General features: G+C 40.4%; 2 protein-coding genes across 2 annotated transcripts in view; one reads left to right on the top strand and one right to left on the bottom strand.

Annotated features, from left to right (window-relative positions):
- Positions 1-13,860, bottom strand: part of FAM13A (family with sequence similarity 13 member A) — a 346,933-nt gene that overhangs the window by 249,162 nt on the left and 83,911 nt on the right. The window lies entirely within an intron of this gene.
- Positions 552-1,543, top strand: LOC116754500 (glycine cleavage system H protein, mitochondrial-like). Its single transcript, XM_032633187.1, is given in 4 exon segments — positions 552-692; positions 842-925; positions 1,042-1,187; positions 1,189-1,543. Coding segments are annotated over 4 exon segments (726 nt in total).

Genomic DNA, 13,860 nt, shown 5'->3' with positions numbered 1-13,860 from the left:
AGAAGTGTTAAACAGCAACCAAGGGTTTAAACAGCGGGACAAGAAAGAATGGAATAAGAATAACGCACAAATTCTGAAGTCAGCCTCAACCCAACCAAAGTGAGCCAAAATGTTTGGAAATGACATAAACACAAAAGTTAAAAAATAGAATGTTAGACTTGCTGGATTTATTTGATCTACCTACAACTAAGCCAAAGCGGGGCTTAAGAGAAGCCAAAACAAGACAACTTAGTTCGTACAACACATAAAACCTTATGAGCTACTATGTATTTCTGTAGACTTCAGCCAAAGCATTTTGTTGATTTTCAGAAAAGGTAAATACTTTATGAGTAGCAAAAATGAAAACTGATTCACGACCATGAACTAACTTAACTCCTCTTATCTGTTTCTTTTGGGCAGTCCAGAGGAACACAGGAGAACGCTAGTGTCCAAGAAGAGCTACCATACTTTTTCTAAGCACTAAACTGTCAGCTATCCATCCATCCGTAAATCCAACCATTTATCCATCCACCAAAGTATGGGAAGCTAGGCAAGGCACTGACACTTCTGAGATGGGGAGATGGGATTCCTGCCCTAAAGAATTTACAAGTGGAATCCCGGGAGGAGTTAGGAAGAAGCAAATGTCAACAGGCTTAAACAGCTCTCCAAGAGGGGCCACAAAGCAGAAGCATGTTCAAAATGCTACGACAGCTGTAAGCATAGCAGCTGTTACTCGTTCTTCCCATCACCACCATTTTCTTCTTTTCTGGCTCTGATTTTCTTGATTCAGATCCCATCAGGATACCAGTCTGCCAGTCAAAATTAAAGAAACTCCAAAGTGCTTCTTTAATACCCCTCACAGATTTGGGACTTTCACAAAGAGTTTCTGAAGACTGGACGCTGCTCAGCCTTTTTCCTTTCAATGCTGGTGGCAGCAGAGCAGCAGGTAAAAGCCCTCTCTTAACTTCAAGGCAAGTTCAGAACACGCACATAATCTATCTGCATACAGGCAGTTCCCAAGTAGTACACAACTGTGCTCTAAAAATTCGCGTTGCAAATCAGCCACCTAGAATACAGAACATATTCTCTCATAAGGAAAGAAGAGAGGAAGCGTGGCCCGGAGAACAGGGCGCCGCGAGCCAGCGGCACCCTGCCCGGAGGCCTTGGGGGCTGCGCACCGGCCCCGCTCTGCTGTCGCTGCGGAAATTCAGACCAGCACGAACGCGTAACAACAGAAAGCGGTGCTGGAACCGTGCGCACCGGCAATTTTGCACAGGAAGCTTTGGGAGATGTTGTTTACTGTAGTCTGCCTGAAGTTGGGACAGAATTGGACAAACAAGAGGAATCTGGTGCTTTGGAAAGTGTGAAAGCGTCTAGTGAACTCTATTCTCCTCTAACAGAAGTAACTGAAATTTATGAAGCTCTAGCAGAAAATCCACGACTTGTCAACAAATCTTGTTATGCAGAGGGTTGGCTGATCAAGATGACACGGAGGAACCCTTCAGAACGAGATGATCGAATGAGTGAAGAAGCATATGAGAAATACTTATTTATTGAGGGGTGAAAATGGAACCCCTAAATAAACTACTTTGAAACAACTTAACCTGGCATAGTTATCTTAAGTTAGGGGTGGACAGATTTTTAAAAAGCAACTTTTGGCAAAACAAACTACTTGCAACCATGTTTCCTGAAGAAAATACCCCTTAACTTCCTAATGCCTTCAGATAAACACTCTGCATCTTTTTCACAGCACCCTGTGATTTTTAGGCTAGTCTCCAGTTATAATATTCAGAATTCCTGAAATTATCTGTGGTAAAACTAGTTATAAAAATTACGTAATTCAAGGATAACATTGCCTTATATAATATTATAATTTGCTTACAGCCACCCCTGGTTTGGGTTAAAATACTCAACGATCCTCCCGCTGGAAACGAGTGGCAGTGGAGGAAAGTTTGTTAGTTGTATAGTGTCCGATGAAGACCGTTACTACCTTAATTTTGCAAATATTCTGTGTTTGCCGGTGTCCTTTTAGACAGTGAAGCAACAGCCTTGCAGGAAAATAAACAGTTTAATAATAAAATATTCAACCTATTGAAAAAAAAAAGTAAGCATGGTATTTAGGTTCTGACGTCACCCTCCAAAATCAATTTAACACATAAGTAAGATTTACATTACTCACAACATAAATAAGAGTAGAAAAGCAACAGTAGCACTGTGTGTCAAAATATATTTTTGTGAATTTTTTCGGGAACCTGAAGAAAGCAACAGAAAGAATAATAAGTAGTAGAAGTAGTCGAAAAAGAACTTTTATTGAACACTTACTATGTGTTGGACACTATGCAAAGCACTTTGAATTCACAATCTGATTTAATCCTCACAACAATCCTAGGAGGAGGGTGTTGCTATAACGTCTGTTAGACATAAAGGAATATCAGTCAAAGTGGGGGAAAAAAAAGACACAGGACACCACATACTGTATGATTCTATTTCTATACAATATCAAAAAAAGGAAGATATATAAAGATGGTAGATTAATGGCTACCTGGAGGTTGGGTTAACTGTAAAGTAGACATGAGGGGTCTTACGGGAGGTGTAAAAACACGTTCCAAAACTGATTTGGTGACGGTTACACCACTCAGAAAAGTTACCAAGCATCACTAAATTGTACACTTGAAATGGGGGAATTTTATGATATGCAAAAATATATCTCAAAGAAGCTATTATAAAAAAGAAGAAGATGGAGAAATATAGGCTTAAAGTTTAAGGAATTTACCCAAGGTCACTATATAAGTTTCCTACTGCTGTGACAAATCACCACATATTTAGTGGCTTAAAACAACACAAATTTATTATCTTACAGTTCTGGAGGCCAGAAGTCCAAAATGGGTCTCACTGGGCTAAAATCAAGGGGTCAGCAAGGCTGCGTTCCCTCTGGGACAGAATCAGCTTCCTCAACCTTCTGGCTTCTAGAGGCCACTTGTATCCCTCAGCTGGGGGCCTCTTCTTGCATTACTCTGACCTCTCCTTCTGCCATGATAGCTCCTTCTCTGACCCTCCTGCCTCCCTCTTCTAAGGGCCTTTGTGATTGCACTGGGCCAACCCAGACAACCCAGCAAATCTTCCCATCGTTAGATCTTTTCCTTAACCGTATCTGCAAAGTCCCTTTCCCCATATAAAGTAATATATTCACTGGTTCCAGGACTAGCATATGGACAACTGTGACGGCAAATTCTTCTCTCCACTGCAGTCACTTCTCTAGGCAGGTTTAAAACCAAATCCAAACCCAGGCATCTGAGTCCCTTACTTGAGCACCATATTCCTACGCTCCACGGTACACAGTAGAAGCTGCCAGGCCCACAGCAAGAAGGCCCCAGGACAGCTCTGGAAATGTCTTCCCCAAATACCCTAGACACTGAGAAAGAAAGGATTCTGGGGTCTTAAAAACACATCTCACATTCCAGAGTTCTAGGGGCAGTCATCTCAAATTCAAAGTGGTTGGCAATTCATATGCATGGAAATACCTACACAAGACAAGAGCAATCTCCCACCTCTCTGCAGGACATAAGTGAAAATGCTGCAGGGAGTCCTTTAGGAAAATAAACTATCAGTTATTGTCTTTCTGCCTCTCTTGCTTTTTTTTTTTTTTTTTTAAAATAAACAACACAATTTTCAACATCCCAAGGCCTATTTGATTTTTGACTGACAGAGGCAGTTTAAAAATTTGTATCCTAGTTCTGAGTGGAAGTGTACCTGAAGATATAAAAAAACTGATGATTCAGTTCAACTATAAAACAATAGAGAGAAAAACAGAGGGATAAAAGCCAGCCTGCCCAAATGATCAGAAAAAATGCTTTGGTTCTGCTCCCTGAATATCACCTGCTTCAAAGGAAGACAATATACACAAAAGAGCAAAACAGTAAACGATTCCTTTTCTACAACAACAAAGGTATTAAGATGACTAACTTGAGTACTCTCATGGAGAGAGAAGAATGAAGGAAGTAGCAGGTAGGAAGAAACATACAGAGGTATCCCCAATACATTTAATTTTATTTTCTTTAATAATAACTTCCTTATCACGATTATTAGAACATTTTAAAAGTAGAATACTCATCTTGATACATCTTGATATATTATCACATTCTTTAATCAGTTGCCTGGCCAGACCTATCTCTAATCCTCTACTGCTTTTCTGAATTTTTTTTTTCAACATGGCTTTCCCAATTCCCTTTTTAACCTACAACCCAAATGTAGGGTTTCTTCTAAGTGTAGGCATTGTCTCTTGTAAAACTGCTTCCTGAAAAAATTTACAGGATTATTGTGGAACACGTATGTAACAATTTATATTGTAAACCAGAAGTGTGCAAGCTGTAACACAAGGAACAGTTACTAACTGAAAAACACAAATGCTAGTGAGAAGAAACTTTATGAAGAAACTTGAACAAAACTGTACTTCTTATGCAAATTGATGAACTGCCTCGTTAAGTAGCACAAAAAGTACATCTGTACTAATTACTAAAACTTCTTTAAGGAGGTCCCCCTCTTACAGTTGTATTCCAAAGTTCACTTTAAGTCAGTTTTAGAATTCAGAATACGCTTTCTGATAAACACAGTGATCAATTGGTGATTTAACTCCAAATTAGCCTAGAGCAACTGATATAACCCAAAGAAGTTATGAAATAGAAAAACCAAAGAACAGAAAACAATGTAGTTGGAATGAACACTTTGAAACAAAACACCCGTTTTAAAAATAAAAGAGCAGTAAGTTATGTTTTACCTAAAACTCATTCATTCGTTTAACATGTAATGTCAATACCTACATCTGCCAAGAATGGGGAAACATCAAAACAAATTATTGGGCTTCCGGTGGCGCTGTAGTTATGTATCTGCCTGCCAGTGCAGGGGACACGGGTTCAAGCCCTGGTCCGGGAAGATGCCACAGGCGGAGGAGCAACTAAGCCCACGAACCACAACTACTGAAGACTGTGCGCCCAGAGCCCGTGCTCCGCAACAAGAGAAGCCACTGCAATGAGAAGCCCACGCACTGCAGCAAAGAGTAGCCCCCGATCGTAGCAACTAGAGAAAGCCCACGTGCATCAACGAAGACCCAACGCAGCAAAAAAAAAAAAAAAAAAAAAAAAAGTCAGCATTTGCACAGTTTTCCAGAGGGGGAAAGAAAGGAGGTGGGGAAAACACTGGGAATCAGAGTTTCCAAGACTGGGAGTTTAAATGTGAACTGCGTAAGGAGTGGGCTGCTGGGGGAGGCTCCAGGGTGGCGGGAACAAGGGGTTACTGGGCTGGATCACCAAGGAGTCGTTGCTATTTGAGTGTGTGTACATAAATACATATGTCTATATATGTGTCAATCATGAAACAGTCATCTGAAAACTATGTAGATTTTAATTTTATGACATAACTAGAAGCCACTGGAATATTTATGGGATATACACCATTCACTCATAGCAACCAGCCTTTCTGGACCTTTCTAGCCACTGAAGTGTGAGTGGATAACATTCTAAAATTGAAAACCACCTAAATATTCATCAGAAGAGAATACAGCAAATTATAAAGCATAAAGGAATACTACAATAACTGTTACGACTGGTGTATAGATTAATGTTTGCTGACATGGAAAGATGTTCATGGCATCTTTATCATCTAGATGATACAGTTAGTAACAGAATAGCAAGCATGAATAGTTCTTTTATGTAAAATGCCTTTAAATTTCTGTGTAGAGATTTCTAAAAGGATGTTCAGAAAAATGTGAAGAGCAATGGGTCACTGGGTAATTTTTGCTTTTTCTTTTTGCCCTTTTGGGTAGTATTTTAGTTACCTAACAAGGAGAGAGTATCATTTTAATGGAATAATGTTACCTAAAAACAGTTTAGAGTGATGAGAGTGTATGCTTCTGTGACGCTTAGCAATCTGATAACAGTATCATTTCCTCACCCAGACCAAACAAGATTTAATAAGCTGGTCTTATTCTATAGCAACACGCTGGCCACGCGGAGAGAGATTACTAATACTCTCAACAGTTTCACCTGAAACCTTTTTCTTAGAGATGAGAGAATAATTTCACCTCAGTGTTGACACCTAGAAAAACAATTTTCATTAGTAAAAAGCCATTACTAAACATCAAACTGTATACTTTACATAAATAATTTCTATGAAAAAGTAAACATACTATGTGAAAGATAAGAAAGCCTCTTCTACCTGTGAGTAACAAGCAGAATTCTTTTGGAATGTATTTAACCAGTACACTCTTAGCTCAACTAAATTAAAATCAGTCCCCCTGAAAATTAATTATATACCAAAGTTTCATTACACAGCATGTTTAACCTTAAAAAAATACATGTCTTTACTGAATATGTAATGTTGATGGGCGAGTGTATCCTTTCTACCTCCAGAGGGTGATAGCAAATGTCCCTAGAATAATAAGACGATGACCAGGGTTTCTTTTCAAAAGTTTTCCTTTAAAAAACATAATTATATTTCATAGCTCCTTGTTCACCTGTTTGAGGGACCAGTCTTGTTAGTTGGTGCTAAAATGTACAGATAAGATGGTAGGATGCTTATGGTTTGAAGCAGATCGCACCGACACAAAGGGTATTTCAAGCATGCAGACACCCACATTTACTTAACAGGGACGAGCAGTAGGTGAGTCATCTGATGGCGAGCCAAAGAATGAATGAGTGCCGAGTTTAAACTGTCTGGTGTACGGTACAATCCTCGGGCAGGTCCCATTGAACAGTAGCGCCGATGAAGAAGGGAAGCTGTAAACAACTTCCCCTTCTCCAGAAAACTCAGGTTTGACTTGCATTCAACACAAACAAAAACTTCCTGAACGGTCGACAAGAAATGAAAGTAGCTGCAACCTGTCTACCTAGTTAGGCAACAGGATGCAGTGAGGGACCTGCACTTGCATATCTTTCAGCTGACTGAGAACAACCAGAACAGTTAATTGAATGAATATGTAAACAGTCAGTTCGATCCAACAAATATTTACTAAGCACTTACTGTTTTCTTTGTCCGTGGGAAGTGCTTCAGACAATGCCAAGATAAAAGGCAAGACAGTCCCTGCCCTAAAGGAGCTTATATAATAGGGTGAAGGGGAAGAAAATTATGTATCATAATTAATAGACTATTTCCATAGGAAAGGTACAAACCGGAGTATTTTCATAAGATACGTACAGACTGGTACAAGTTGGCACACGGTACGAACAAGAGTTAAGCATTATGTGTTTTGGCGAGTGATTTGTCTGTTTAGGAGCTAAAAAGTATTATCATTAGGAAAGGTCTTCTAGGCGAAGTGGTATTTGATATAGGACTTAAGTCCGGATAACATCGTTAGTGCAACTACATTTTTCCAGAACCTCTTTTACAGAGAGCACCAGCTAGTAAGCATAGTGAGTCACAAAACTAACATGCACTCTGCTTTAGGTGGTTTCCAAACTGGACTGCTATTTATTAAATCCAAATTAAATAGATTATTAGTGCAGTTTAGATTAATTCTGGGTAATTGCTTTTCCTCAAATAATTAAGCATTAAACTCGTGGGGGCTCCATCATCCCTCCCCTCCTTTACCTAGATTATTAGAAACAGAATTCATCCTTCATATTCATTCACTCAACAAATACGCACTGGGGGTCTATTATGTGCTGGGCATTGTGTGCTAGGCATTGGCACCAAACAAGACAAAAGTGAAGTTTTCACCTGTCCCCTCTCACATCTGGCCTTTTTCCTGCAACAGTCAAAGAATTACAGCATTAGGGGGACCATCAGTGATCCTTCTGCCTAGAGGTTGGGCTATATCTTCATATGCCCAACAAAAAAGTTATTTATTTTTCCATCTAATTTATTATCTGCTTTATTACTAATTATAGGATGTAGCTTCAACTAAAGTTGAATCCCCAACATTCAGTTACAATATTCATTATTTTTAGTCCATCCTGACTTGTGATATTCTATGTTAAAAGGAATCACATTAGTGCTTCTTCCAATGAACTACAAAGAAAAAATAATGCTTATAAAGTTAATCAGAAATGTTACATTGAATTACGCATCATGGGCCTATCTCTAATACATGCAAAACAAAACACTGCAGTTACTAAAGTAGAATCTAAACTTTTAACCTACTAGAAAATCATCATCCTTTCTCTTCAGTATTCTCCAACTCAGTGCCTTGTTTTTCACTCTAGGGCCCCTGTTGTGTTTTGTAATTACAGCGTAGAAGTCAAGAATTCGAACTCTGAGCCTTGTATCCAGGTTTAAATCTTGGCGCTCTGTACTACTAGCTGCATGACATTGTATAAGTTACTTAACCTACGTGTGTCTCTTTCCTCATTTGTAAATTTGGGATAACATTACCCAATTTATGGGGTTGTTGTTAGGATTAGATGAATATATGTAATTTGGTTAGAACCGTGCCTGACACCTAAGAAACACTGTTACCTGTGACTATTATTGTAGTTATTACTTATTTGCGTAGTGTTTTTGCCTGTTTCCTTCCACAAAAACATAAGCTCACTGAGGGCAGGCAGCGTGTCTCCCGGTTCATCCACTATATATCTGATGCACAGTACATGCCTATGACAGAAGATGTGCTCAATAGAAGTCAGTGAATGAATAATCTCATCCCCTTCCAAAATCTACTTCAGTGATTTTTTTTTATAGGCACTTCCTCCAATACCACCAGTATTTCCTATGTAACCATCTCCAGTTTAGACAGACTGTACCAAATTCCCTTATTAGAGCTTTTATCAGTAAGTTCTATGTTAACATTTTAACTATTCTAGAGGGTTAGCTACGAATACTGTCAAGTCTTCACATTTATCTTAATTTATAGCATGAGCCCTCTGTGAGATGATGTCTAAGTGGCGAGCCTTATCTCTGCTCATTATAGAAATGAGAGACATTTCCATCTGACTTGTAACGTGGGAAAGAATAATGGAAAGAAAAATCAGTGGGACAAGCGTTGGGCCGACGTAACTTTAGGAAGAGCAAACCAAACTCCAACCAACAGTCAGTTAGTCCCACTATGGGCAGGAGGTGGGTAAGGCGGGTGGAGGGAAGGAAGATTCTTTTGGAGACTGCAAATCAGTTGATAGTTGTTACCAAGAGTTTTATGCTGCCACATGGAAGGGATTGGCTGAGTGACAGAGTCCATGGCGGTGTAGGTGTTTGCTCTCCACAATTAAGTCCACTGCATACTTACTTTTCCTGTTTATTCCTTTCAGAGGAGGTGCCATTATGCCTGTGCTATTGACTAAAGGTTTGTTGACTCAAGGTGGGAGGTTGTCTGGGTCCAATGGCCAAGAAGGGCTGATAGTGAGAATTACCTGCAGCATCTGATACAACACACATACAGGACACACCTTTCTAAAGTTTCAACTTCACACCACTTCTAAACAATCGGGAAGTGGGGGGCAGACAACCAGCGTCCCCAACATAGCAACTATAAAAATACTAGGGTCAGAAGCAATGTAAATTTGATTCTTTGAAAAAGCTTTCAAATTTTCTCTTGGCTCCGACCTAGAATCAAGCTGTGAGGAAGTGAGGACACAGTAATGACTTATTCCACAATGAAACATTTTGTTTTGAGTTTATTCATTTACTTGGCCGTTGTTCTCAGTCTTTTTTTTTTTTTTTTGCCTGATGTGCATGAGAGGATATACACTGTTCTTTTCTTAACAGCAGGTGAATCACTGACAATTTCCAAAGGTATTTTGGAGGTTTTAATCCTGTCCCCACCTTTTCCCATTTTTTTTCATGTTTCTTACTTCACGTTCCTGCCCTTTTCACCTTATCCAGAAGAATGGGTATGTAAATTCCAGGATATCAGCGCTAAATAGTCGCCTTAATTTTTTTCAAAGAATCAAGTGGTATTTATTTCACCTCTGCATCTTCAAATTGCTACACTTATTCAACAGAATTCTGTGTAACACTGTTAGGGGCTTTGGGGTTACATAAAGAAGTACAACCAGCCTCCTCCATCAAAGGAGCATATATTTTAACTAAGGAGACATGAAATATTTGTGAGGAAATTAACTAACAACGTCACCAATACAAAAGATGTTCCGGGGCTTCCCTGGTGGCGCAGTGGTTGAGAATCTGCCTGCCAATGCGGGGGAACACGGGTTCGAGCCCTGGTCTGGGAGGATCCCACATGCCACGGAGCGACTGGGCCCGTGAGCCACAACTACTGAGCCAGCGCGTCTGGAGGCTGTGCTCCGCAACAAGAGAGGCCGCGATAGTGAGAGGCCTGCACACCGCGATGAAGAGGGGTCCCCGCTCGCCGCAACTAGAGAAAGCCCTCGCACAGAAACGAAGACCCAACACAGCCAAAAATAAATACGTAAAAAGATGTTCCAAGGAGGTCATAAAATTGAATGCTACAAGTTACTAGTGACACTGGTCGCATTTAAATACACATCATTTCCACATTAGTTCACTAGATTTTATCCTTACGTCAAGTCTCTGTTATAATTTTCATAATTTCTATGTTCAATATAGGAAACTGCGGATTAGAAAAGGTGCATGCCTTATCCAGATGGCATAGTTTTTAAGCGGCAAAGATGGATCTCTGCCCCAGGCTTAACTTCAGGCTCTAGATTGCTTTCTAACACAGGATGGAGAGCTTGTGGGTAGGAGTGGCTAGGAGTGGCCAGATGAGGCTTCCTGGAGGAGGCTGGGAAACAACCTGGCTCCCTGATAAGCCCACAGCATGGTTCAGGTAGAAGGTAGGGATGGGAAAATAACGGTGATCCCGATTGGAAGAAAGGTGTGAACAATACACGTAGGTGGGAACACAATGGGGCAGTGTACATTGTGCTGAGGGTTCAGGCAGGAGCAGAGGGACACAGCAGCAGAAGCCAGGCCTGACTGGGCAAAGCCTTATCCGCCAGAGTTGAATTTTTCCTAGGCAATACCAGGCTTCGAGCAAAGGAGTGACAAGAGAACAAGTGCGTTCTTAAGTGCATTAATCTTGGTGTTGGAGAAGACATAAATCACCGCAATATAGCAGAAGGAGAACTGGATGTGGAATCCAAAACCCTGGGCCAGATCTCTGTTCAACCACTTACTAGTCTTATGATTTGGACAAGTCATAGCGCCTCACCGCCCCCAGTTTCCTCATCAGAAGACAGCATATAGTTTTTTATGAGAATGAAGTAGCCGACATAAAAGCGCTTTTAAAATTAGAATGTGCTCCACTAGCACAATGCACTCTTTCACATGCAATATGGAACAGAGAGGGAAACGTCTTCAGGCAGAGACTTCAGTTGGTAAGTTCCTGTACTGTTCGGAGAAGATGATAAGAGTCTCAAGTAGGGCGATGGTAGGAAAAACTTTAAAGAAGACTCAGGATTGGAAGAATATTATAAAGCAATAGTAACAGAACTGGACACTGGTTTTTATCACGAGGATTGCTGAGGAAGGAGGAGGTATACAGTGCCTGAACGGAGGACGGCAGGAACGGGAGTCGATGCAAGGCTGGGAGGCGGGGGGAGGGGGCAAGTTGGATTTCTGGACAAGTGAAAACGACCACCAGGCACACCGAGCAATGGAACGGGAGGCGGGAGGTGGCGGGGCTAGTGGTCGAGATTTAGGCCTGGACCTTGTCCACCATTCTGGATCACTCTGTCCCTCAGGTGTCGCCTCCACACCATTTCAAGCGCTCAAAACACTTGGGCGCTCTGGGCACTCTGCCTCCACCACCACCCCCCTAGGCCACATCACCATCTCCCCTCCCCAGGACCACCCTGATGGCCGGTCTACAGTCCTCCACACTTCTCCCCCAGTGCAGCCCACTGCCATCTTCTAATCGTGTACATCAGACCACGTCACTCCCCGGCCTAAATCCTCCCAACTACTTCCTGCTTTCCACTGTGCGGAGAAATCCGTCTAAGCTCTTCACTCCAATTAAGGGAATTCTACACAATCCAGCCCAGCCTCCCTTCACATCATCATCTCCTACCATGTTCCAGAAACACAGACCTAATCTCTATTTTTCAAACATGCCAAGCTTATCCTCATCTCTGAGCCTTTGCACTAGGTGTTTACCTGGGGGGAAAAAAAGTAACACTTACTGAGTCCTTGCTAGGCATATGCATTTTACACGGCTTAACTCACTTAAGCCTCCTATCTCTATATAAGGTAAATACTAAGTCCATTTTATAGAGTTGCCATATGATCCAGCAATTCCACTCCTGGGCATATGTCCAGACAAAATTATAATTTGAAATGATACATGCATCCCAATGTTCACAGCAGCACTATTTACAATAGCTAAGACATGGAAACAACCTAAATGTCCACTGACAGATGAATGGATAAAGAAGATATGGTACATATATTCAATTAGTGATGCTGGGAAAACTGGACAGCTACATGTAAAAGAATGAAATTGGAACATTCTCTAACACCATCCACAAAAATAAACTCAAAATGGATCAAAGACCTAAATGTAAGGCCAGACACCGCAAAACTCTTAGAGGAAAACATAGGCAGAACACTCTCTGACATAAATCACAGCAGTATCTTTTCTGCTCCACCTCCTACAGTAATGAAAATAAAAACAAAAAATAAACAAATGGGACCTACCTAATTAAAAGTTTCTGCACAGCAAAGGAAACCATAAACAAAATGAAAAGACAACCTACAGAATGGGAGAAAATATTTGCAAACAACGTGACCAACAAGGGATTAATCTCCAAAATATACAAACAGCTCATGCAGCCCTATGTCAAAAAAAACCAAACAAACCAAACAACCCAATCAAAAAATGGGAAGAAGATCTAAATAGACATTTCTCCAAAGAAGACATACATATGGCCAAAAAGCACATGAAAAGATGTTCATCATCGCTAATCATTAGAGAAATGCAAATCAAAACTACAACGAGGTATCACCTCACACCAGTCAGAATGGCCATCATCAAAAAATCTACAAACAATAAATGCTGGAGAGGGTGTGGAGAAAAGGGAACCCTCCTACACTGCTGGTGGGAATGTAAATTGGTACAGCCACTATGGAGAACAGTATGGAGGTTCCTTAAAAAACTAAAAATAGAGCTAACATATGATCCAGCAATCCCACTCCTGGGCATATATCTGGAATAAACCATAATCCAAAAAGATACACACACCCCAATGTTCACTGCAGCACTATTCACAACAGCCAAGACATGGAAGCAGCCTAAATGTCCATCGAGAGAGGAATGGATAAAGGAGATGTGGTACAACGGTATATCACTCAGTCATAAAAAAGAATGAAATAATGCTATTTGCGGCAACATGGATGGACCTAGAGATTGTCATACTAAGTAAGTCAGACAGAGAAAGACACATATCATATGATATCATTCATGTGTGGAATCTAATTTTAAAAAATGGTGATACAAATGAACTTATTTATACAACAGAAACAGACTTACAGATATGGAAAACAAACTTACGGTTACCAAAGGGGAAACGTGGGGGCGAGGGGAGGGGATAAATCAGGAGCTTGGGATGAATATACACACACTACTATATATAAGATAGATAACCAACAAGGACATACTGTATAGCAGAGGAAATTCTACTCAATATTCTCTGATAACCTATATGAGAAAAAAATCTAAAAAAGAATGAATATATGTATATGCATAACTGAATCACTTTGCTGTACACCTGAACCTAACACAACATTGTAAATCAACTATACTAAAAAGGAAAAAAAAGGAAAAAAAAAAGAAAGGCTAGGTTTTTTCCACTGATGTGAACTTCCAGGTCTTTGCACAATGACTGTAAAGAGCTCTAAAAAATCCAACCACATTGGATTGTTTAATGCATTGATACTGTCTCCATCTGTGTACATACATGATTACATCTGTTATAAAGTTAA

This window comes from Phocoena sinus, chromosome 5 (genome assembly GCF_008692025.1).
Source record: "Phocoena sinus isolate mPhoSin1 chromosome 5, mPhoSin1.pri, whole genome shotgun sequence".
NCBI classification, from domain to species: Eukaryota; Metazoa; Chordata; class Mammalia; order Artiodactyla; family Phocoenidae; genus Phocoena; species Phocoena sinus.
The sequence above is the reverse complement of the archived record's forward strand: the minus strand, read 5'-3'. Positions and strand labels throughout refer to the sequence as shown.